Genomic DNA, 25,486 nt, shown 5'->3' on the forward strand with positions numbered 1-25,486 from the left:
CCTCACGGCTCTCAAACGGCTCACCCCCACCCCGGCCTCCGCCCCACAACTCCCCCGTGCCCCCTCCTCACCATCTGCCTCCCCCTCCCCCGCGGGCTCGGCTGCTCGCTGGACGCAGGGCCTGAGCCTTGTTGCTATGGCGACAAACAGCTCCGGGCCTTCCTCCTCCTCCAGCTCCTCCTCTTCCCACAGCCGGTAGTTGCTGCGGCTTCTTCCCCCGCCCCCAATTTAGCCCAGGCGTCAGCGATGGAGGCCTTGGGAGGCCGCGGTCCGGGCAGCAGGGCTGGGCACGGCGCCCCGGCCGCGTTATGAGGTAAGGCTGCGGGGGCCGGGGTGATTTGCCCCTCTGGCTCCGCCCCTTACCTGCGCTGCGGCGGATCTGCCCCGGGCTCTGTCCTCGGGCCGTGTAAACGGGGATTGGGCCCTCGCTGTCTAGTGCCAGGGTGGAAATGGAAAGGGGAGGGTGTTGCCCCTCACAGTTTATCCCCACCTCCACTGCCTTATCTGGGGTTCAAATGGAATTGGGGGGAATTTGTCCCCCACCCTCCGTGCAAATAGAAGGGGGGCATTTGCCCCTCCCTGTCTGCCCTCTCTCCCCCTGCCCCCTTGCTAGGGGAGGAAGGTGGAAGGGGAATTAGCCCCACTCCCACTCCCACCCCTGGGTGGAGATGAAAGGGGGCATTTACCTCTCACTGACTGGTGCTGCCCACCCACGTTCACCTAGGCTGGCACAGGAGGGTGTGTATGTCACCCCCTCTCTGTCCCTGCTGGGAAGGGAAAGTGGGGATTGGTGCTCCTCTGGGTGCTCTTTTGTTCATGACCGTATTTACCTGGCATCAGTGTCTTTGCCTTGGGAGGAACTCAGCAGTGGTGCCATCCCAGAGCAGCAGGGTGACATTCTGATGTGATGGTGTCAGGCCAGGATGCTGTGTTGGGTCATCACCACACTGTGACAGATAGATGTTTTGTAGGCTAGACAGGTGGCTTCAGAACCTGTTTGCAGGACACCATTTCTGATAAACCTGGGAGCATCCCATAAACTCAGGCCTGAGTAGGAGGAGCCGACATGTTGAAAAAGTAAAATTAAAGGGAATTTAAAAAAAATGTGTTTCGGTCAGTGTTCAGAGAGTAGATTTAAGATCTATTAATTAAAATACAAAATGTTTGTTAATATATATATATAACATTAGGGTGCCTATTAAACACTTAAATTAGGAAATGAAAAGAATTCTCATAGTAACATTAACTCAGCCATATTATGCATTCTATGTGTTTTATAGTATGATTTAATAATAAATGCAGTTTTTTAAAAGTTCTCTAAACAGGTAAACTGCCATGGGCTGATTCTGCAAAGCCTTACTACTAAGCGAAATGCTCTATTAAAACAATGGAATTACTTACAATATAGGAACTACTTTGTCCTGGTAGTTTTTGCAGGAGCAGGTCAGAAACCACCAAATCAAGAATGCTAATTACATTAATCAGTTTTAGCAACATAAATATTAAGGGCCTGATCCTGCAAACCCACGCATGAGAAACTTTATTCATACACTCAGTGGTCTTGTTGACTTCAGATCTTTGGATTACTCACACACACTAAGTACAGTACATGAGTTTTTGCAAGACCGAGGCCTACAATATGATCGTAGGACAACAGATAATATATCCGTAATAGCTCTGAATGTTAGTGAGAAGTTTTACTGTGCATGCAGTTTTTCTTAAATGCTAATAACCCAATTTTTTTTTTACAAATTAGCAGAATCTAGTTTTGTTTCAAATGTTAAGTCTTTGCTAATGTAGATATGTGCACAAATAGCATATTGAGGTTTTCTTGCAATTCAGATTGTATGTTTTTCATGCTTGCATAACTGAAAAATAGGTCAATAGATTTTACTCAAACTTCCCTACATGTCCAACAAAAGAAACATTTTTGAGAAAATGGTGAGCAACTGAAAAGGGTTTATAATGAAATCCCAACTAAACCACAACTGTAGTGTTTGCTACCAGATAAATATTGTAAAAATACTTTGCACTTCTGTGCTATCTTAATCCAGTAATCTCAAAACACTTTCCAAAGAATATCTAATGAAACAATACACCATTCCTGGGGTGTATATAAGAACTATTATACCCATTTGACAGATGGGGAGACTGAGGCACAGAAGTGAAATGAATTGCCAAGGGACACAGTGAGTAAATGACAGCACTGGGAATAAAACTCAGATCTCTTGCTCTAACCATTAGACCACTCTTTACTGTCTGCAATTGCCTTTGGACCTAGATTCTCTACCAACCCTAACCCAGTCCCACATATTAGCTCTTTATTTCCTGCTTTCTTCTCCCTCCCAGGATTACATTGCCTATGCAAAGCCCCCATATGGTGCATGCTCTTCCCAGTGCCTTTTAAAAGTGGATTAACCTGGTTCCACTCACTTCCCCAGACAGGATAATCTCATCTGATAATCCCATAATGGCACTCAGTTTTCAGTACTCACTGGATTTTGATTAGACTTGTCTGTGTCTAAATATATGCCATTTTATGGATGCTTAATTGTGTAGTTCCCATCCCCCACCTTTATTATTTCCTTCTATAATCTCATGATGGTTCCCAACCTTTTTCTGTAAATTTATATATCATGTTAAAACTTCTGCTACACAAGCTAGTGCCTCTGTCTCCTCCTATTCAGCTGGGTGCTTTCTAATTTTCAGTGTAGCTTTGGCTGTTCCAGACTGTATGTTTGGCAGCCCATTGAGGGTTACAGTATACATCACTGAATGATCATCAGGATGGCCAAAAGGCTGTGTATTTCAGAGAGACAATTCTCTTTTCCTAACTAAATGGAACACTGCTCCTTTAAACATGGCTTTTTCCCCCCCTTTAGGAGACATAGCAGTGAGACAAAAGAATCTGGACCAGAGAGAGATCCGTTCAACGCCATGCAATCAAATTGCAGTCATCTCCACAATGCCCCAGGAAGTGGTGATGTTCCCTCATCCACTCAGAGTGCCCATACAGCAGGGCTGCCAGGAGAAGGCTCTTGCCACCATAGTGGAGATGTTCACGTCCAGCTAAGCTCTGCCTTGGGAGAAGCTGGGGAAAACCCCAGTTTCAGGCACATACGGTCAGGTTCCCAGGGCCGTTCACATGGCCACTCCCACAATGAAGCGAGGGGGCCCGAAGATTCCACCTTAGATTCAGAGGAACACAGTGGCAGCTCCATCTCTGAGCTCAGATATCTCTTCCAGTGGCTGCACAAAAGTCTTCCATACATCTTGATTCTGTGTATCAAACTGACCATGCAGCATATAATCGGTAGAGTATAACAGAGTATGGTATGAGGGAACCAGCCCTTTTTTCCTGCATTCAATCCTGCTTATGAGCATGCCTGAAGTATAATTTGATTTACTTTTAGCTTTATTTTAATTTGATTTCTTCACTGGAAGGAGAAATTTCCTAAAAGAGATTTCAATCACTTATCTGTTTTTCTTTTGTTAGCATATACAATGTAGCTTAATTATTTTAGCTTGATTGCCTGAGCTGTTAAAATTGTATTATGTTATTGCAAGTACTTGCTAGAAGTGCATTTATTTTGCTCTTATTTTATTTTAATCCAGTTTCTTATTTTCCTCCATATAACTGACCCTTTTTCCTAATAGGCATTTCTCTTGGAATTGGGCTGCTAACAACTTTTATGTATGCAAACAAAAGCATTGTAAATCAGGTTTTTCTAAGAGTAAGTATTGCCTGTTGCAATGAAGTTGAAGTGTTTTTACGTTAACTATTACCCAAGACTTCCATGAATCAAGTTTTTGAGAGAAATGTGAACTGATCTTATATTAATTTAGTAAACAAAACAGATAAATATCATAGGATTTTTGAGATGTAAATGTTTTAGCTATCAATAAAATTTACACACTTCTAAGCCTGACTTAGCACTTGTCAGAGAAGCATACTTTGCAAATTTAAAATAAAATATTGGTACAATCTCTTTTTCTGACTTTCCATATCGAAATGCCCGACAATGCTTCTGCCGTTATGAGACAGAAATTCTTAGCTGTATTTTAAAAACTGTTAAGACTACCATTTCATATGCAGAGTATCTGTTATGAGGGCACAGGGGTTATTGAGAATTTTGTTACTTTGAAAAGCAATTATATATATAAACATTAAACATATAAAAAACATTAAACAAAAACATTTCCTTAAGAAGTGTTACTGCTTGGGCGTTCATCCCATTAAAGTGCATGGAGATCTGTGTGAGCACAATGATCTGCCCTTGCACTTCTTCTTCCTGGTCTAAAGTAACATAGCAGCATCTAGTACTAGTGACTCTGTTCAAATACTGCAGTTGTAGTTTTATTGAGTGTGAAAGAAATTAACTTGAGACTTAAAAAAAAATCAAAGTAACAGACAACTATTACATTTTTAATGTGTATCTTACAGGAAAGGTGCTCCAAGTTGCAATGTGCTTGGGTACTGATATTCCTAACCGGGTCATCTCTCCTCTTGTATTATACCTTTCACTCTCAGTCACTTTATTACAGGTAATTAGCAGAACATCTATGTTATATTAGTCACTTTAAATGAAATGTCATTTCTTGTGAAAACCTCATCTTTGCTCCTGGCATTTTTTTTTTAAAGAGAATCAAGAAGTTGGCTTCTCTTAACACAAATAAATAAATAAATGATGGGTCCAGTCCCGCAAAGCCTTACTGCAAAACACTAATGTGAAGAAGGGTTTGCAAGATTAGGCCCTATGTCTGGGGTTCACTGGCACAGCTTGGGTTTGAGTCTCAGCCCTATTACCCCTTGGTGTGGGAGTACTGGGGATACAGTGCCATGAGTTTCTAGCAGGGCATGTGTCTAAGTTTCTTCTCTCACTAGTTTACAACAACCCTGCTAACTAAGGGGCAACATTGGCAGAATGGGAAAGGGAGCAAGTACCTGTATGGCAGGATAAAGGTTACAATGCAGATGTAAAGTGGATTTGAAATGGGGAGCGCTTCATGGATGACAAAAGATCTCTCTTTCCCACTCCTCCTAGAGGAAAACATTACACTATCTAAACATGCTTTTTTTTTTTTTTTAAATGTACCATTTTAAATGAAACTGTACACTAATATCCATTCATGGTGTGTACCTCTGGAGAGTGTACCCTCGTAATTTTAGATATTTCTTTTTGTAGCTTAATCTTTTTAAAACCTACTGTGGATTTTCTGAACTTCTGGGAGGTACTTTGGATCGTGGGAATCACAGACTTTATTCTGAAATTCCTCTTCATGGGCTTCAAATGCTTTATTCTCTTGGTGCCTTCTTTTATGATGTCTTTTAAATCCAAGGTAAGAAAATAATCTATACTTAGCTTTAGCATGAAGTTCCTTTTACAGTACAATCAGCCAGTCATGAATTCCACCTAGAGGAACATTTTTCTTAATTAAAGCTCTGCGCATTATCTGTCCATGCAGGGGAAGGGAAAAACCATTGTCAACTATTTTTTGAGTATGGTCTTTCAGCTAGTTGTGCATCCATTTTATAGTAATTTAATCTAGACTGCATTTCCCTTGTTTGGTTATGAGAATGTCATGTGAGACTGCATCAAAAGCCTTACTAAAATCAAGTTATGTCACATTTACTGCTTTCCCCTAACCACCAGGCCCAGTAACCCTTTTAAAGATAGAAATTCGGTTGGTTTGGCGTGATTTGTTCTTGACAAATCCATGATAGTTATTCCTTATTGTATTGTCCTCTAGGTGCTTATAAATTGATTGCAAAACTGTTTTAAAAGGGAGAGCATGGAGCTTTTAAAGAATACAGAGTAACTTGGGGGGGGAGGTGAATGGAGTTCTGATTTACATGTGGTTGTAAAATAAAAGGCCTTTTCTTAACCCCCGTTTTTCTCAGCATTATATATGCGGACAATTTTTAACAGAAAATTGATCTCTATGTTTGGATTTTTCTTGTAACTTTTTCCCTTTTTTAATGCTTATGAAAGCAAGACTGATAACACTGGTAAGTAGGTAGGCACTCATAGAATATCAGGGTTGGAAGTGACCTCAGGAGGTCATCTAGTCCAACCCCCTGCTCAAAGCAGGACCAATCCCCAGACAGATTTTTGCCCCAGATCCCTAAATGGCCCCCTTAGGGATTGAACTCACAACCCTGGGTTTAGCGGCCAATACTCAAACCACTAAGCTAACCCTACTTGCCAAAGACACCCCTATTCTGATCTTATGTACCTTGGTTTTTCTGGCCTTCTCTTGAGCAGAGCCTGCTAGTTATGCATTTGTTTTATGCTAGTTGACAAATGTCAACTAGCGACTTGCCAAAGATCATCCGTTTTGTTTTGTTTGTCTTGTTTGTAACACCGTGCAGTTTTGTAACTCATACATGTATGGGATTTTAATGACTCAAGTTTCCAAACAGTATTTCAGATCCGTTGAGACACTAGTTAAGATATAATGAGGGATAAATATTAAAAAGAGAGTACATATATAGAAAAGATGCATTAACTTTAAATTATCTGTGTTTTAAATGTATTTTTAAATATTCCTCTTGTTGTTCCTAGGGCTACTGGTATATGCTGTTAGAAGAATTCTGCCAGTATTACCGTACGTTTGTCCCCATACCAATTTGGTTTCGTTACCTTATTGGCTATAGGGAGCTGGACAATGTACTGGGGTGGAGTCTTGGAGTATTGCTGGGTCTGCTCTACTTCATCCTAAAAGTATGTAAATGTTATCCTTCCTCTGTATTTTAATGTATTAAAATGATACTGCAGTAATTACCATAGAAGAGATGTAGACATACAAATGAATTTATTCTGAAATATTCCCCAGAGTTTGAACTGACTTGCTGGTTAAATACAGCCTTCCAAAATCAATATAAAAATTTGCTAGGTCAGGCACTAAATCTGTTCACCCTCCCTTTGAAGGATGATTAGAAAACTAATGATGTTTTACACAGTCCAAAAATTGCTTTCCACAGCTGAGTGTGAGAGTAGGGATTCTGTCTGAACTAGTTGTTAATGCCAGGATGGCTATATATGTTTTGTGTCCTTCAAGCTAAGATCACTGGGTTGCTCTCACTGTTGGAGAGTTCAAGTTCTGAATTTCACTTTAACACAGCAAGCACTAGGGCATTCTCAGGGTGGCGGGCCTGACCCTCTGTTACCTGCTGTGTCTGGGAGGTCTGCCGGAGCCTGAGTTTGGCAAACTTCATGGCACTATTGTGCTTTTGAGTGACCTTTGTAATAATAGGGAATCAGGTTGGTGTCTTTGTTTTTGTTAATTAGAGACTTCTGTTATTGTTTGTTTTTTGTAATTTTGCTGTAGAGTGCCTATGTGCCTTTGTACTGCCAAAGTAAGACCAAACTTGAACTAGGGTGGAAAAAAAATATTAAGAACTTGTGGACAGAATGTGGAGTAATGCACCAAATAATAGTCTTAACTGTTACTGTAGACTTCTTGTAGGCAGTATGTAAACAAATTGCCAAGGGAGATAGGCAGAATTCCAGTTAACGAAACCCTCTCCTTTTGGAAAATCTTGCATTATGTAAAATTGTTGCTTTGGGCTTCCATTCCACTATTTTAACTTGTCAGCTTAATCTGTTTTTCCTCAACATGGCTTAAAACCTCCCCGTCACAAAGGGAAATTGGGTGTCAACTCCCATTGACTTTCAGTGTAGTTGGGTACCTAACTCCCTTTTGTCCCTTTGACACTATCCCACTCTGTGCTTATACTAGGCATATCCACAACTATCTTGGTTTGGTACAATTTATATATAACACAGCAGCTGTGTTCTATTGTTTACTATACACATGCAAAATTAAAAGATCATTATGTTAAAAAAACATTAAGATTGCAAAGTTAAGTACTCACAAGTTAGGCAATGCTAGATATAAAGTTGCCTGTGCCACCTTAATTTGGTCCCCTTGTGTGTATGCACTATGGTACAGTCTTTAATTACATGATCGCTTACTATTTTTTTCCAGTGAGGACAGATTCTTCTGAGATATTAGCTGCTGAAATCTCAGAAGTCTCTACTGAGTATACATGAACTATAATTTTTAAAGGTAAATAATTTGGCCAAATATGAATAAATTTTCATGGGGATGGCAGAAGGCACATCCCTGACACAGACATTTCGCTGCCAAATTTCAAGTCCCTCCTCCAAAACATGGGGGTGCGAGAGCATCTCAAAGAAAAGGTTACCAGAATTTTTGTAACATGGGCAAAACAATATATTTTACCCTAGTCTCATTTTTGGAACAGCTCAACCATTTAGGTTGAAATTTTGCACAAGAGTTCAGCCTGAGGCAGACACCCAGCATGGAAAATTTCAGACTTAACAGTTAAAATTTGGCAAAGTTTATAAGCAACCGAAAGCATGGTTTTAAAAAGGGGAAGTGTTGGGCAACTCAGTAATAAGGAGAGCTATCAGTCCCACCTACAATTGTTTCGTTACCAGACTAAAAGTAAAACACTGAAGGCCAAGTGTGCAAAGTGTTGCATGGAATTTTAGCACTGAGGCTCTTCACTTCAAAATCTGCACAAAGTTTGAAAATCTAGCTCTTGGAAATAAATATTAAGCATAATTTTGTTTTTCTTTTCTCAATTTCAGCTTTTGAGCCTTTTTGGACGTCTGAGAAACTTTAGACAGGTTTTGCGGATATTTTGTACACGACCAGTGAGTATTGGATTCTCTGTAACAACAAAATGACAAATGTGGCTTCTACAAAAATGATTCTTCTCGAAAATAGCTTTTTCCTGTGTACTAGTTGATCACATTATGTTCTTTTAGTTACATGGAGTTCAACTTTCAAAGTAATCCCACTGTTTGTTCCCTTCTTACAGTTTCTTGCACTGTAAAATTTAATTTCTCAGCTTCATGATCATGGGCCGACCTGAAGTCACTTTAAAAGTGATCAGTTTTTTATTGTGTAAGCAGCATCTTGAGGTAAACTATTTGAATACCATGTAAATAAAGTATGATGTAAAGAATATATTTTAAAACTGGGCGAAATATTTGTTTGACTCACATCTGCAAGAGCAAAGTAGCAAACCTTTACCCATTAGCAACTAACTGAAATATACAAGAGTAAGACCCAGATCTTGGCAAAATAACTGAAGAATAAATAGATATTCCATTCAGAATAAAAAATTATTCTTTTTCTAGAATAGTGGGTGGTTGATAAAATGTATTGTAATTTAATCTAGAGCCTGCTGTGCATGTACCAGAATATATAGGAGTATTTTTGACATTTAATTAGATTAATACTAAAATATCTTACGCTGTCTGCGTAAGCAATACTTTCTTAACAGTAAGTGATGTGTTTTCATTCTGGTCAATGTGTAACAGCCCATGACAGAACTCTGCTGCAGGAAGGCCACCATTGTAGCAAATTACCTCTAAAGTCCCACATAGTGTGCTCAGTAGATTAGACCCAAATGCCACCTTGCCCTGGAGCATGTATGTGTCAATGTAGCACCCTAAGGATTGAAACACTTAACATCCTGTTGCCCCAGGGATTTAATTGTTTCCCCTCTAACCACATCCTTTCAGTCTTCCTGATCTTTTTCTGGATCGTAACATCTGCTACAAAATCTCTTTTTTAACAGCACTATGGAGTGACAGCTAGCAAGAGACAGTGTTCTGAAGCAGATGATATTTGTTCAATATGCCAAGCTGAATTTCAAAAGCCTATTCTTCTCATCTGCCAGGTAATTCTAAAGAGATTTTTGAAGTGGAGAATCACAATGTGGGGAGGCGCCTGTTCTGAAACTTTGTGAATCAAGCTGATGTTGACAGTGCAGCTTTATGGGAAAAACTTGTAGATGCTTGTGAATGGGAAACTCCCTTTTGATGGAAGAGTCCTGTAAGTCTTGCTAGCTTGCGTATATTTGCCTGCAACTTTTTTTTTTAAATGTTTGAAATTTTATATTGTATGCTAAAGGCAGCAGCTGTCAGTACTATGTTGTATGGGAACAGTTAATACTGGCAACTATTCAACAAGGGATTGGACACTTATATGGATAAAAGAATATACAGCGTTGATGCTAACAAATTTTGGAAGCGCTTAAATTTCATGCTTCAAAGACTAAAGAAATATTGAACTACTATGGATTAGGAGGTTTTTTTGCACCTTCCTCTAAAGCATCTAGTGCTGACTGCAGTCAGAGACAACATACTGAACTAGATGGACCATGAGTCTGATTTAATATGACAATTCCTGTGTTTCTTAGGAGATCTGAAGACACTATACACTTGGGGTAGAAAAAGCATATCAACTTGTTCTCACTTGACTGCGCTGTCTATGCAGTAGTTAACTCCTGTCCATTTACTTCTAGAATCCTTGCAAGTCTTCATACTGCTGATGCTTTGCAGTGTGTGTGTGTTTGTTTAATAAATAAAGTAATTGCTGTTGCTACAGGTATGGTTGGTAGCACTGTCTATGGTTAAGGTTGCTCAACATTTCCCATTATATGACCCTGTTTTCAGTTGCTTTTAACTTGCAAAACTTGAACCATTCGGGATGAAATTTTCCATGTTGGGTGTCTGCTTCAGACTGATTTTTGTTTGTTCATTTGTTTTTGAAAATTTCAGCCAAAATAGTCCAGCCACTTCTGAAAATGAGGCTAGGAAAAAATACATTTGTTAAAAAAAATTCTGGTGAACTTTTCTTTTAGTGGCTGTCTAGCTCCCTAGTGCTTTGGAGCAGAAACGCTAAATGCATCAGGAGGTTGCCTTTGTGACAGGGATGTACCTGTTGTGCTCCCCATGAAAATCTGCCCAGGGCTCAGGAGGACTTTTTCCTGCAATTGCAACTTGGGGCTGCTGCAGCCAGGGCTGTGTCTGGGCACCTGAACTGAGTGCAGGGAGCCTGTCTTTCCTGTGCTTTCAGTGACCCCCCTTCTCGGTCCAGGCAGCATGGAGGATAGAACCACCTAATCTGAATGCAAGGCGGGGAGGGGGATAAGAGCTTGACCTGCAAGGGGGGTAGATTGGCACAAGGAGCATAGGGGTGGGGAAGAGAGGAGAAGGCGTTAGAGTGGAAGGATAGATTGGGACTGGAGATTGGCAGGGGGAGAGGGAAACTTGGACTGGGAGCTGGGGTAGGGGGAGACTGGAACTGAACCAGTGGGGCCAGGAGAAAGAGGAGAGGGGGAGACAAATCTGAGGATCTAGAGTATGGGAGTCAGAACTGGGACTGTTTGAGCCAAGAGACTGGGCCAAGGAGTGGAGGGACACAAAGTGGGACTGGGAGGTAGTGGGGATGAGCAATGTGTATGCAGGGAGAGACAGATTAGATTAGGAACTAGGATAAGAAGGAGCTGGGAATGGCTGGGGAAGGAGAGTGGGACTAGGGTGAAAAGCCTGAGAAAAGGAGTCTGGGACTAGGTAGCAAGAACAGAACTGGGTGAGGAGCCAGTAGTGAGGAATAGACAGGCACTAGGACCAAGAGGAGCGGATAGGTCAGAAGGGGCCACACTTGGTGGGGAAATGAGCAGAAATTTGTGCCCACTAGAGGACACACTCCTCCAAAGCCAGGAATGGAACCCAGGAGTCACCATTCCTCTTGTGCCAGCAAATAAGTATGAAACAGGGTGTGTTTCATCGCCTCTAGTGCTGGTCCATATGGAGCAGGGGGTCTCAAACATGCGGCCATGCAGGCCGCGGGGTTCTTCCCTGCGGCCCGCCAAGCTCCCCATGCCCCCCCCGCCCCTCTGCCTACCCTATGGTGCCACGAGCCCCGCACCACTCCCTGAAGCAGCTAGAACTATGGCCCTGCAGCCCCGGGCAGGGTGGTGGGGGGAGGGGGGTAGAGGGCTCCATGCTCTCGCTTCCAGGCACCGCACCCCCCGCAGTTCCCTTGGCCGGGAACGGGGAACCGCGGCCAATGGGCGCTTTGGGGGAGGTACCTGGAGGAGTAGCAAGAGCAGCACATGGCACTGTTTCCCCCCGCCCCCAGGACTCCGGCTGCTTCCTGGAGCGGAGCGGGGCCAGGGCAGGCAGGCAGGGAGCCTGCCCTGGCCACGGTGCGCGGCGCTACCACACCGGAGCCGCTCTAGGTAAACGGCACCGGGCCGGAGCCCGCACCCTTCCTGCACCCCAACCTCCTGTCCGGAGCCCCCTGCCACATCCCACACATCCCTCCTGCACCCCAACCGCCTGCTGCACCCCTCACCCCTCCTGCACCCCACACTCCAACTCCCTGCCCTGAGCCCCCTGCCGCACCCCACACCCCAACTCCCTGCCCTGAGCCCCCTGCCATACCCTGCACACCTCCTGCACCTCAACTCCCTGCCCTGAGCCCCCTGCCATACCCTGCACCCCTCCTTCACTCCCTGCCCTGAGCCCCCTGCTGCACCCCCTTCACTCCCTGCCCTGAGCCCCCTTGGAATGGGGGCAGGGAAGAGGCGGGGCAGGGGTGGGGCCTCATGGAAAGGGTGGAGTGGGGGTGGGGTCAGGGGCAGCAAGGGGTGGGTGTCAGTGATGTGGCCCTTGGGCCAATGCACTAGTCCTCATGCGGCCCTCTTGGTCATTTGAGTTTGAGACCCCTGATATAGAGGAAGACAAGCTAGTATTGCTATCATTTACTCCTTTAACTCTAATTTGCATAGGTCTGTGAGGTGGACCTAAAGGTTTTAGATCTCCTGATGAACCATCTGGGTGTTATTATGATGCTACATGAGGAAATTTGGGGTTTTTTTTTCAGATTGCCTTTTTAAGTAACACACCAGAAAAATTCTGTGTTAAAAGCACACTATTAATGTTGCAAAGTCAAAGGTTCACTGCTCGGAAATGCCACAACGTCTGTGCAACCTTGAGGTGACCTCCCCCACCTTGTGTGTAAGCATTGTGGTATTGTTTAATTATCCAATCACAAACTATTTTTTCCCACAGAACCTCTGCCTCATTCAGTGCACAGGATGCACCTGTTCTGGGGATGAATTAGGGTTATGTAGTTTAAAAAAAAGTCTGTAGAATTCTGCGTCATTTGTTGCAGAAGTTGGAAGGTGCGTAGCAACTGAGGCAGGGGATTGCAGGAATAGAAACAATGGGCTCATGGGTAAAACAGTTAAATTCTGCCCTTAAGAATTTGATTCTGTCCCTGTGTTTGCCACAGAGCTTTGCTTTGAACATACGAAGTGCTGTATAATGCGAAGGACTCTTAAAAATCAGGTCCTGCGTGTCTCAAATTGGTCACCCCAAATTAGTGGATACCTCATACCTTAATCCCTCTGTGATGTAGAAAAGCCCATAAGAAAATTAATAATTGTTTTCAGAGCAAAGTCCAAATAGTGTGCAGGAAATAAGGCATAGGGCCACTCATCAAACAAAATATTGAATGGCTGCTCATTAAGTGATCACCATCCATTCCGTGCACTGCATGAGGCAAGGGTCCTCTGCAAAAAAATAGGATATAATCATGTAATTAAATACTATCATAATACTTATGCACAGAGGGGCTGAATCAGCATTGCACAGGTAACCTTACTTCTGACATTTCCTAAGATCTGAATCCTTGAGTTTGCAATTTTAATATTTTTAGCTTGGTTTTATATGCAATTATGTAAGTAGAATAGTTTAGCAGAACCATTAATTATTAGAAGAGTAACTAGATTAATATTCTAAATGGATTTGAAAAACTGGTTGTAATAAATATTAGATCTTTTGTGCTCTTGCCGTTAAAAAAATGTCAAGTACTTGTCATTCTTTTCATTACAGCACATATTTTGTGAAGAATGCATCTCTTTATGGTTCAATAGAGAGAAAACATGTCCACTCTGCAGAACTGTTATTTCAGACCATGTTAACAAATGGAAGGATGGAGCCACTTCTATGCATCTACAGATTTATTAAAACATGTCATACTTTTACTTTTTTTTACAGTGTACATTCATTTGAATTAATGTTTTGCAGTTTAATGTGGATGGTAAAGGGATGTGTTTAAGATTAGCAAAGGACTATCAAATGTTCTAAAATCTGAGTTTATTAAAACACAGCATACATTGAAAACTGCCTTTTTATAGATAATTCTATAAAAAAAATCTTAAATTTAATGTTCAAAATCCAACATTTTGATTTTTTTTCCATACTTCAGAGAAATGGTCAAATATTTGAAAATGCTGCACGGTTAGTTACAGCAACTGCTTCCCTCATTGTTTTACATTATCTACAATAGTTTGCAGTGTTCCAGATTGTAGTAAATTGCATTTATTCTTATATGACTTTACCAAACACAGCAGCTAGAGATGTGGGCTACGATCTTACAACTCCTATGGACTTGAGTGGGAGTTGCAGAGCTACTCATCACACCCAAAGAGTAGACCCTTTAATGCTGAACCTGATCGTTCAGAGAAATGAGCCCTCTTTTTTCATGTGTTAGACCTATGTCATTAACAGTTTTTCATTACATTTTGAGGAAAATCATAAGAATTTCCCCCACTTAGGTCCACTGCAGACCTATAGGAATCTTTCTCCATCTTATGCTTACCATATAAGTTACCCAACCACTGCTGGAAGTTTTTTACTTAATATTTTATAAAGTTTGTATTTTCAAAACAAATCTTTAATACTATATTTTTGTCAAATATCAGGTAACCAAATTTTCTTAAAGGGGAGAATCTATTTTATATTATATATACATGATTTGTAGTGTGCATAGAATATAGAGAATAAATGCAGTTTAAATTCTTTTGGCTGGTGCATGTTCTGTAAGCATACAGGATTTGTTACTGTTCCATTGATAACAGCAACTTTTAAATATGTGCACATGAAACATCACCATTTGCCCCATAAAACTAGATAACTTTTTCAAAGACAATTGTCCTGGTGATTAGTGTCTACGCTAACTGTGCAACTAAATCATTCTCTTCTCTCCGCTTACTTGTCTCTCCTCACCTCTTCCATTCAGACATAATAGGCTAAAACTATCCTGCCAGTGAATTACTGCAGGGCTGAATTTAGTTTTTAGCTGTTTTGGTACTTACTCAATTGAACACTTAAAGAAATTGCCAATTTGAGAAGTGCTTGGTTTCTTTATTTGCAAGAGAATGTGCTCCTATCTTAGGGTATGTCTACACTACAAAATTAGGTCGATTTTATTTAAGTCAACATTGAGCCTCTGATTTAAGCAAGTCGATTTCTTCTTTGAGGGCTTGTTCATGTCAATTCTAATCAGGTGACTCTCAAGCCCAAGTTCAGGAGGTGGGGTCAGAGTCGTCCACTGACTGGAGCACTGGTCATCCGAAGGCCGTGTCGTCTCTGGCCTGTTGCGTAATCGCATAATACATGGTAAAAGTGTGGATAGAGGACCACGTCACCACCCTGAAGATTTCCTGAGTAGGGATCTGAGCCAGGAACGCTGTTGACGAGGCCTGCACCCTGGTGGAGTGTGCAGTGATCGAGGGTGCGAGAACCCCCGCCAGACTGTAGCACTCACATATGCGTCATGATCCATGACGAGATGCGTTGTGAGGACACAGGTAGGCCCTTCCTTCTGTCTTGCCACCGCCACGAACAGCTGGACTGATTTTCTCAATGGCTTTGTTCTTTCGATGTAGAAAGCTAGCGCCCTGCATACATCTAGTGAGTGGAGTCTCTGCTCCCTGCCGCTAGAATGCAGTTTAGGGTAGAATACCGGGAGAAAGATGTCCTGGTTGATGTGGAACTGCAAAACGACCTTCGGGAGGAAAGCAGGATGGGGCCTGAGCTCAAACACGGTATAACACTGTATAAGGGGGCTCTGATGTTAGGGCCCTGAGCTCAAACACCCTCCTGGCCGAGGTTATCGCTACCAGGAATGCTACCTTGTAAGAGAGGTAGAGCAGGGAGCAAGTTGCTAACGGTTCAAATGCGGGTCCCATGAGCCTAGAGAGGACCAGGTTGAGGTCGCAGGCAGGGACAGGCTGATGGACATTAGGGTATAGCCTGTCGAGCCCTTTTAAGAACCGGCTGACCATCGGGTTAGCAAACACAGCGGCTCTCCTCGCCCGGGTGGAAAGCTGAGATGGCAGCTAAGTGCAGCCTTATTGATGATAATGAAAGCCCCTGCTGCTTCAGATGTAGGAGGTAGTCCAGAATAAATGGCACTGAGGCTAGCGTCAGGGGTGAATTGCGCTGCGCTGACTAATCTGAAAAATCTCTTCCACTTGGCAAGGTACGTGGCTTTCATAGAGGGTTTTATGCTGCCAAGGAGGACTTTTCTAACCTGGCCTGAACAGGAAAGCTCCATCGGGTTCAACCATGGAGCTTCCACACCATGAGGTGAAGCGACTGAAGGTTCGGATGTTGAAGACGTGATCTTGTGACAGAAGGTCCGGGCAGAGTGGCAGGGTGATTGGGGCTTCTATGGACATGTCTAGGAGAGATGTGTACCAGTGCTGTTGGGGCCATGATGGAGCTATCAATATAACCTGAGCTCATTCCCTTCGGATCTTGAGGCGCACCTTGTGAACCAGTGGTATGGGTGGAAAGGCGTATAAAAGAGAACCTCCCCATGGGAGGAGGAACGCATCAGCACTGGAGCCCGGGTTGTGATTTTGGAAGGAGCAGAACTGCTGACCCTTCCTGTTGCATTGTGTGGCGAATAGGTCTGTCTGGGGAAAGCTCCACCTCTGGAAGATCAAAATCACAATGTCCAGGCGAAGGGGCCGTGAAATGACCTGCTGCGGTGGTCCACCAACTAATTCTGTACCCCACAGAGGTACGACGCATGCAGGTGTATTGAATGTTCTACACAAGTCCCACAGCATGAGAGCTTCCTGGCACAGGGGAGAGGAGTGTGCACCCCCCCAGTTGTTGATACAGAACATTGCCATGGTGTTGTCCGTCATGACTAATACACATTGTCCCGTTAAGTGTGCTCGGAAGGTCTGGCACGCTAGGCGCACCTCTCTCAGCTCTCTGATGTTGATATAGAGAGCCAGATCCACCTGAGACCAGAGGTCTTGAGGTCTCCCAGATGTGTTTCCCAACCCAAGTCTGATGCATCCGTCACTAACGTCAGAGACGGGTAAAGACTGGAGAAACGGATGCCTGAACATACCTCCTGAGGGTCGAGCCACCACAGGAGGGAGTCGAGGATTAGGCAAGACAGGGTCACTATCCTGTCTATGCTGTCCCTGGTTGGCCGGTACACTGACACAAGCCACGACTGAAGAGGTTGAAGCCTGAGCCTGGCATGCTGCACCACATAGGTACAGGCAGCCATGTGTCCGAGAAGCCTCAGGCAATTTCTTGCTGTGGTGGTGGGAAACTGTCTGAGGCCTTGAATGATATCGGTCAGGGCCTGAAAATGCCCTGGTCTGGGTCAAGTCCAATATTGCCCCTATAAATTCTATCCTCTGCACCGAGGACAGAGTGGATTTTGATTCGTTTAGAAGACGACCCAGGCTGTCAAAGGTGGTTCTGATGAGTCTGACCTGAGTTTCCACTTGGGTCTTGGAGTGGCCCTAGATCAGCCAGTTATTGAGATAAGGATACACCTGTACCCGGTGCCTGCGCAGAAACGCAGCGACGACTGCCATGCACTTGGTGAAGACATGAGGTGCTGCTGACAGACCGAACGGGAGGACTGTAAATTGGTAGTGGGTATTGCTCATCACACACCTGCGGTACTTCCTGTGGGGTTGGGCAATCGTGATATGAAAGTATGCGTCCTTTAAGCCGAGGGCAGCATACCAGTCTGCTGGATCCAACGAGGGAATGATGGAAGCCAGAGAGACCATGTGGAACTTGAGTTTCTTTACGAACTTTTTGAGTTCTCGCAGGTCCAGGATGTGTCTAAGGCCACCTTTGGCTTTCGGTATTAGGAAATACTGGGAATAGAAGCCCCTGTGCTCCTGAGGAACCTCCTCCACTGTCCCTGAAAATAGGATAAGGAGCTGCTTGTGAGAAGGGTCCCTGAAGAGGGACGGGAAAGGGGGATGGAAGGGCAGCAGGGCACAGAATTGGATGGAGTATCCCCTCTCTACCGTGCAGAGCACCCATCAGTCCGAGGTGATATTGGACCATGCATGGTAGAAAGGGGATAGTTGGGACGAGAAGGTAAGGCAGGGTGGATCCATTGTTAGGTGTGGTACACCGTCCTCAACCATGCCTTCAAAAGGCCGGCTTGGGCCCTGAGGATGGCTCTAGTAATCCTGAACCCTGTCCAGAAGGTTGGCATGGCCTCCTCCTGCCGTTACAATTCCTCCTTCTGGATCTGTCTTAGCAGTTTTGCTGACCGAACCACTGCTGGGGCTGTGGGTGGAAATGTCTCCGCTATGTTGAGGGAGTACAGAGGCCTAGGGACCTGAGGGTGGCTCTGGAATCTTTAAGGCTGTTCAGCTTTTTGTCCATCTCAAAGGGCAGGTCTTTAATAGTTTGCTGTACCTCATAGGGGAGGCCATAAACCTGGAGCCATGGCCCTGGTTGCCGCATTTGCCCTGTCTAGTGCCGCCTGAAGGGAGGCTCTGGAGATCAGTCTCCCTTCCTCAACCAAAGCCCAAAATTCAGCGCGGGAGTCTAAGGGGAGCAACTCTGTAAATTTGGCCATCACTGAGCAAGCATTGTAGGAGTATCTGCTGACAATGGCCTGTTGATTGGATATATGGAGTTGCAGTCCCCCTTTTGCCCGAAAAGGTCTAATGTTTGGGCGTCCCTATTGTTGGGCCTTGAAATCCTTGTCTCTCCCGCTGGTTAGTGGCATCCACCACCAGGGAATCAGGCTGGGGATGGGAATAGGGGCAAACCTTAACCTAACTGCTGTAAAGCCACACCCTAAAGCAATGAGATGAGTTTTCAGCCTTGAATACTGATTGTAACATACTATAATTTCATTGCCCCCCCTTACAATTGGGAGCGATTATTTTAAAAGTGGTCCAGTTTTCTTTCTACTGAAAGTAGTATCTTGAAAAGAGCTGTATGCAATCATGTAAAAGATGTTTAATTTGGGCTAACTATAGCTGAGAGTCAATCGATCAACAAGCAAGAGCCCAGCAGCAAAGCTTTATTTTATGATTAAGTGAAATATATGTGGATAAGGCATACATCATGGAGTAATTTAAGGGCAAATTCATTACTTGTTTGAGCTGCAATGGCCAGCTAAAAATAATTACTTTTTCTAGAACATTGGATGGGAAAATATAACTTAATCTAGTGTTATTTATCTCTCTCAAGGAACTGATGTTAAGTGACTTAAATAATTCATTTTGAACTGAATTCATGGCACACACACACACCCCGGCAGGAAAAACAAAGTTCATTAAGGACTGTAATATTTCTCCTCTGTAGTCTGAGTGTCAAGTTTGGGGCATTGGGGTAGAGTAGCTGACTGTGTCTCCTAAAGTTCCAGCATCAATATTTATTTGAAACAGTGTCCTGACAAATTACTATCCAACATAACGGTTGAGAAAACAGACACTGTGATAAAAAGCTGGAGCTGCTAAGATAGACTCTACGACAACACCACATGAGATATCTAGGCACACTTCTGGACTGTTATTCTGACTGGAGTGTGGCTTTTAGGTAAGGATGTTTGGTAATATAGATGGAACAGCAGTTGAGTTACATGCTAGCTATGCCTGCGATATTAGAGTGAGGGGCCACTACACACAAACATTTGTTTGGGAATTCCTTACATGATAATTAAGTAGAACACTTTTTTTTTTTTTTTTTTATAAAGGTAGCTTTCAGCAGAAAGTAATCTTACTGAGAAATGCATGCAAAATTGTACTTAGTACCTCAATTCCCTGTATTTTTGTTTGCCTTCTTTGACAAATGTTTTACTTGTTAGCTCTACTTAGTAACTCATCTAAGGGAGAGAGTTTTAGTTGTTTTTTTGTGGTGCTTCAGAATTAAGTTGGTTAGTTTTATCTGTGCAAACTTATTTAAGAAGCTAAGGTTGCAAAAGTGGCAATGGGTCTAATTTAGCCTATGCAACCTTTTATTGGAGGAAAGACTACTGCAAGGGTGTATGCGTGGCAGTTAATCAAAACTAAGTACAGTTGATACAGCAAGCACACACGAATATTGTCAGAGTAGAACCATAGCAAGCAGCTGCTTGCTGATGAAAAAATAATTGCTTAGTCAAGATTTAGTGGGAGATATCACTTGAACTGTAAGTCGCTTATTAGAACAAATGCTAAGTGGTAATTTGTTGAACCACAGGGAAAGTTTTACAATAAGTGTTCACTTCCTCTATTAGTTCCCAGCCACCCCCCAGCTCAAGTTCTGGCATACAGGCAAGGAGCTGCATAACAATGATGTTTCTCTATCCGCCTCCTATTTTGTTCTAGTGAACCACAGTACACACTACTTGCAGTTTAGGCTAGGTATACAGATAGCAGCACAGAGTGCCTAGTGGTAGACACTTACAATGAGCTATTCACACTCCTGTATGAAGGTACCATTAAGAATTAAACCTAGATCCTTAATGAGGACAGAGGAAAAAGTGGCGTTTTAGAGACAGTGCCAAAATATTTTTTAAACACCATTCTTCACTCAGTTCACATTGTTTCTTGCTGGCTTCCCTCAGTCCCATTGTGTTTAACACTGCAGAGGAGGGAGGGATAGCTCAGTGGTTTGAGCACTGGCCTGACAAACCCAGGGTTGTGAGTTCAATCCTTGAGGGGGCCACTTAGGGATCTGGGGCAAAAATCAGTACTTGGTCCTGCTAGTGAAGGCAGGGGGCTGGACTTAATGACCTTTCAGGGTCCCTTCCAGTTCTATGAGATAAGTATATCTCCATATATTATATTTTAATTGATATGGTTTGAAAAGATTTTAACCAAATCTTTTTTTGGGAGTGAACTACTTTTTCACCTGTTCATGGAGAACACAATGGGAGAATAATTTGGAAGCTACCATTTCTAATTAGAATCTTGTATTCTGAACAGTCGCAGGTGCTACCATAAGATAAAAAGAACAGGTTCTCCTAAGCAATTGGTTTCACAATAGCAGAGTCCCATAAAGACTAACTGAAAACAGGTGCATTTCATGTCTGTGGGGCCACAAAACGGCAACTTCTATTTGTTGATGCTGTAGGATATGAATTGTGGTGAACTAGCCCTGATAGTCATTCAGCTAGGCAGGGTACATACAGACTGCTTACATTGTCCCTCAGCAGTCTGTTCACATCCACACAAAGGGTATCAGCCAACATGGAATAATTTAAACCTTTTGGGGGAGACCACCCATCAAATAGCATTTTAAAGAAATTGGAATCAATAAGATTCAACGAGTGTGTGCATATCTAAACAATCACACTGCTTTGAGATTTACCCACAGGGAGGTTGGGAGCGATGACACTAAGAGAATGGACTTCTTGCTAATCAAATCAAGCACAAAAGTATGTTTTTGGAAAGTTTAGTAAGGGAAAGTTAAGTAATATAGGCAACACCATTTAAAAAAAAGGTTTTCAACAAGATAAATGCTTCAAGAAGTTAATAAAATTCAGTGAAGAGGAGTTTGTTACATCACAGCATATATAACCCATAAACACGTTAATACATAAGAACCAGAAAGTGAAACCTTCCTGCCTGGTTTATTTGTAAATAAAAGTAGACAAATTATATTTTAAAATATTTAAGATATTAATTTGGTTAAGGAAATTTAACAAGTTTACCTGATAATGTCCTCTGACCCAGAGATCACTTAGGAATTTTCCTGTAAGGCAACCAATGGACTATGCTCAACTTGAATTGGAGGGGAAAAGAAAAAAAATAGCATGGCTATCTTGGCTGCCAACTCATCTCTAGCTTGGTCCTTTGGTGTTCACACAACACAGGGAGAGGACACGTCAGACAGTAGGTTCCAGAAACTCTATACCACCCCTCCCTGGGGTTCTCTTTTATTTGGGGAGAACTGACTGAAGTTATCCAAACCCAGTAATCTTAATAACAATAAGTTGATTACAAAAACCAAATAAGGAACTAAAACAAAAGCTTGACACTTCTCAGATGTGAGAATGCATTTCAGCTTAGATGTAGAAGAAAAAAAGTGAGTAACTTACATAACTTGAATGCCATCCTTCCTCTCGGTCTGCCTGTCAACATCATGCTCCTATCTAGGGAGAGAAGCATCTCCCTTCCCTATCAACCCCCAAACCACTGTCTTCAGCTACACATACATAGAGAGATCCACATCTCACCCTGCAGGAGGCAGACCACTGAGGAGTGGATAACTAATGGAAATTCACAGCCACCTTTCAAAGGCTTAAGGACCTAGCTGAGGTACCACACTTCATAAACCACATTACTTGGTTGTATCTAGCTTCAGTCGGGCCACTTCTTAAAACTCGCTAAGGTTTTCCTCCATTTCATGAAGTATAAATTATGGATGAAGGTCCAAACTGTCAAACTTAGGGGTTCCCCTATTTAAGAGAAGAAAAAAAATAAGTCACTTCTACTACCATATGTTCATTCAAATTTGCATTTAATTGCTATTTACATCCATTCAGAAATCAAGTATATTTTATTACAGTAAACTAAATACAAAATGAAAAGCAGAACGGGGATTACCCTCATACCACTCCTAATAAGGCAGCTGAAGAGTTTTACAGATAGATACAAAGTCAATTTGATATAGCAGAAAAGAACAGTTTGTAAAAATACACAATGAACCACATACCCTCAGCCCCCAAGAATCTACACATGTAGCATAGAAATGTCTTATTTCCTTGAGACAATACTTGTGCTGTTCATGATAAGGACAGACTCTTGATTAACAGGAATTCCCCCCCACCCCCCCAGTAGATTAAGTGTAGCAGTACCTGGAACAATGGAACACACAGTATCTTGCTTTGTGAACACAGATTACTTGAGACTATTGCTGTAGAGACAGGGCAACAAATGCTTGGGTTTTTTTATATTAAAGAGTTGCAGTCTCCCTCTTGATCTGAATATGCACTCTTCCATGACTGTTAACAGACCAGGAGTTACTCATTTATTAAGGAGACAAACCCAAGAAAACCAATATCTCTAGAATTAGAGTGGACACAAACATTAATGTCTGTTCTCCAGAAATTTAGCTTTTCTTATAGGAATACACACTTTAATAAAAAAAAAAAAAATAAAAAAAAAAGGATATTCAAGAGAACAAGTGACGCATTTTTATCTTTTATTACCAGCTAATACCAGGATGACATTCAAATGTCAGATGGCACAATTAAGACAGTCTCGGTAGGAATTATTCCAGCATTCCCAAAATTACAAAATTCAGTACATTAATGGAATCAAATGTATGTATGTATCACTCCTTCTATAGAGAAAGTGTTGAAAGTGTTCCACATCAAATGGGAAAGAAAAAAATGCTGGTAACACAGCCAACCTATAAGTCTTTATAGTTTCTAGAATGAACTGCAGAACAAAATAGCCCTCTAATTTAACATCTAGTAAAAAAAACTGAATCTGGTTCAAGTTTAAGATTTAATACTTTTACATGGTTACCCACAGCAGATATTAACCTCAGTTTTACTATATTTTTGTAATGCTACAAAAATCCTATAAAAGTCAAATGATAGCAAAATTTTCAGTGATTATAATTAAAAAAGCACAGCTTGTAAAAAATAAAAATAAGATTCTATACTCTAAAGAAAAATTTAAGACAATTTTTGAAATGAACAAAAAAGCACTTGTTAAGCTCTCCAATATTCAATGCACTCTGTATACTAGCATTTGTCTGAAGTAGCTATACAGGAGTTAGAACTCCACTCCCCTTAAAAGTTCATGACTATTAATATTGACACTAATATATATATATATAAAGAAGATCTATGTCTGATATTTTTACAAATAAATACAGGATAAACCATATTGCATAGTGTGTGCTTGCTGTCTGAGTCACACTCCAAAAGTTTCACAGTTATGGTAGGGTATTAGACTCATGTCTAGGCGATGAAACATTTTTAATAGTACATGAAATTTACTTTTAAAATAATAAACTGGATATGTAATTAAGCAATGAACTCTGACAAACAACTCTTGCCATTCTTGCCAGCCACACTAATCAATTCTATTGGATGATTATATCCAGCCAGCCACAGCACAATTGTTACTTGTAAACAGGAGCAAGAGATAATTGTTTGGCTTTTAAAAAAAAAAAAATCATTGGATTTTGGTCTTTCATATCACTTCTGCTATATTTAGTAAACATGTTTGGAAACCTTTATAACAAGTGGCACAAAGCAGATACTGCTTGAAGTGATGCCTGTTGCAAATGTGCTTTATATGTATAGAGTACGAGGGTTATGATCTCAGTTCCACAACATGTCACCAATGGCCCCATAAAAGAATGAAAAATGGCACTCTTCTTCCAGTACAATTTTTGTGCCGACGGTGCTGGCAAACTCGTGGAGCTTTGTTACCATAACTTGATTTTCCTTATAAAAATGAAAAACAGACCACCACAAAAGGCTCCTCAGAAAGAAAACTGCTAATAGTAATTTTGCTAATCATAAGAAAATTAAAAAGTCAAGTACTGATATTCGCATTTTATAGGGGGATTAATAAGATTTCATTCAACCCTACTGACTTGCAAGTTGTAGAAGGTGGTGCCTCTCTGACTGGATTCAACGTGCTTATGAGAGTTTTATGGCTTGGATCCTATGGCTCAAGAAGATTCACTATACACAGAGCAAGCAGAATTTATAAAGAGATCGCTACTGTTATGAAACACCAGAAGTAGACTTTGCACAGTCAGACTGAAGATAATGCAACATGAGGCAAGCGAAAAGTGACAGGACTTGTATGCAGTTGCATGATCATTTACACACGCACGCACACATCATACACGCACTCTAACTAGGGTAAAGCTCTGCAGATATTAACCCTTTCACCAGCTATGTTCATGGAAATGCTTTCTTTAAGGCAGGAAGTATTTAAGTAAGGTACAGTTACCTTTCTTTTATTCTTTGTACCTGTAAATCATTTGTACAGATTTAATGACAATTTCAAGAACATAAATAGTATCTTTAGAACATGTTTCCTAAATTAAGTTGCTAAAGTTCTGACCCACTGTGGAAGACATTCATTGAAAGGCCAATACTTTTCTCTCTCTCTCTCTTTTTTTTTTTTTTTTTAAATACAATCAGAAAACTTGTTGCCCCAGCACAGGGGAAAAGTTACTTTAATTTTTGTGGAAATGTGAGACAAAAACCATACAAAAATCCCTCTAATTCTTACCCATTAGTTGAAAAGCTTTTATTCACTTATGACTTGCTGAACTTGTAGATGTTCACTGTGGCAATGCATTCCCTGACCCTTGCCGTCTGATGGATTTTATCCTGACCTGTTTAGATGGATAAGAATCTGAACATGTTCAGCTGTCTTGAACCAAATGACTGGCATACAAATGAAAGGCAATTTTTTCCAGTGAAATGTCTGCCAAAGACAATGGTGAAATATGCAGGACATGTGTGCAGCCCAAGGCTTCCAGTTAAGCCTAGAACATAGCAGCATTGCCATTTGATTAGGATTGGTTTTTTTAGCAATACAGATGAT

General features: G+C 41.9%; 1 protein-coding gene across 3 annotated transcripts; it reads left to right on the forward strand.

Annotated features, from left to right (window-relative positions):
• The first annotated feature begins 217 nt into the window (after window positions 1-217).
• On the forward strand, window positions 218-14,038 carry RNFT1 (ring finger protein, transmembrane 1). 3 transcript variants are annotated; one of them, XM_024211243.2, is made up of 10 exons: window positions 218-313; window positions 2,143-2,189; window positions 2,883-3,313; window positions 3,658-3,734; window positions 4,445-4,545; window positions 5,187-5,340; window positions 6,567-6,725; window positions 8,622-8,687; window positions 9,620-9,721; window positions 13,731-14,038. In XM_024211243.2, the coding sequence occupies exons 2-10, from the start codon at window positions 2,143-2,145 to the stop codon at window positions 13,863-13,865; spliced, it is 1,272 nt and encodes a 423-aa protein (XP_024067011.1). In that variant the 5' UTR covers window positions 218-313; the 3' UTR covers window positions 13,866-14,038. The 3 variants fall into 3 exon arrangements, with proteins under 3 accessions (XP_024067011.1, XP_024067012.1, XP_024067013.1); XM_024211244.2 differs by lacking the exon at window positions 2,143-2,189; XM_024211245.2 differs by lacking the exon at window positions 13,731-14,038 and having other exon boundaries at window positions 8,855-9,711.
• The last annotated feature ends 11,448 nt before the right edge of the window (window positions 14,039-25,486 follow it).

The sequence above is a fragment of the Terrapene carolina genome, unplaced genomic scaffold, assembly GCF_002925995.2.
Source record: "Terrapene carolina triunguis isolate 2854851 unplaced genomic scaffold, T_m_triunguis-2.0 Scaffold231, whole genome shotgun sequence".
Classification (NCBI taxonomy): Eukaryota; Metazoa; Chordata; order Testudines; family Emydidae; genus Terrapene; species Terrapene triunguis.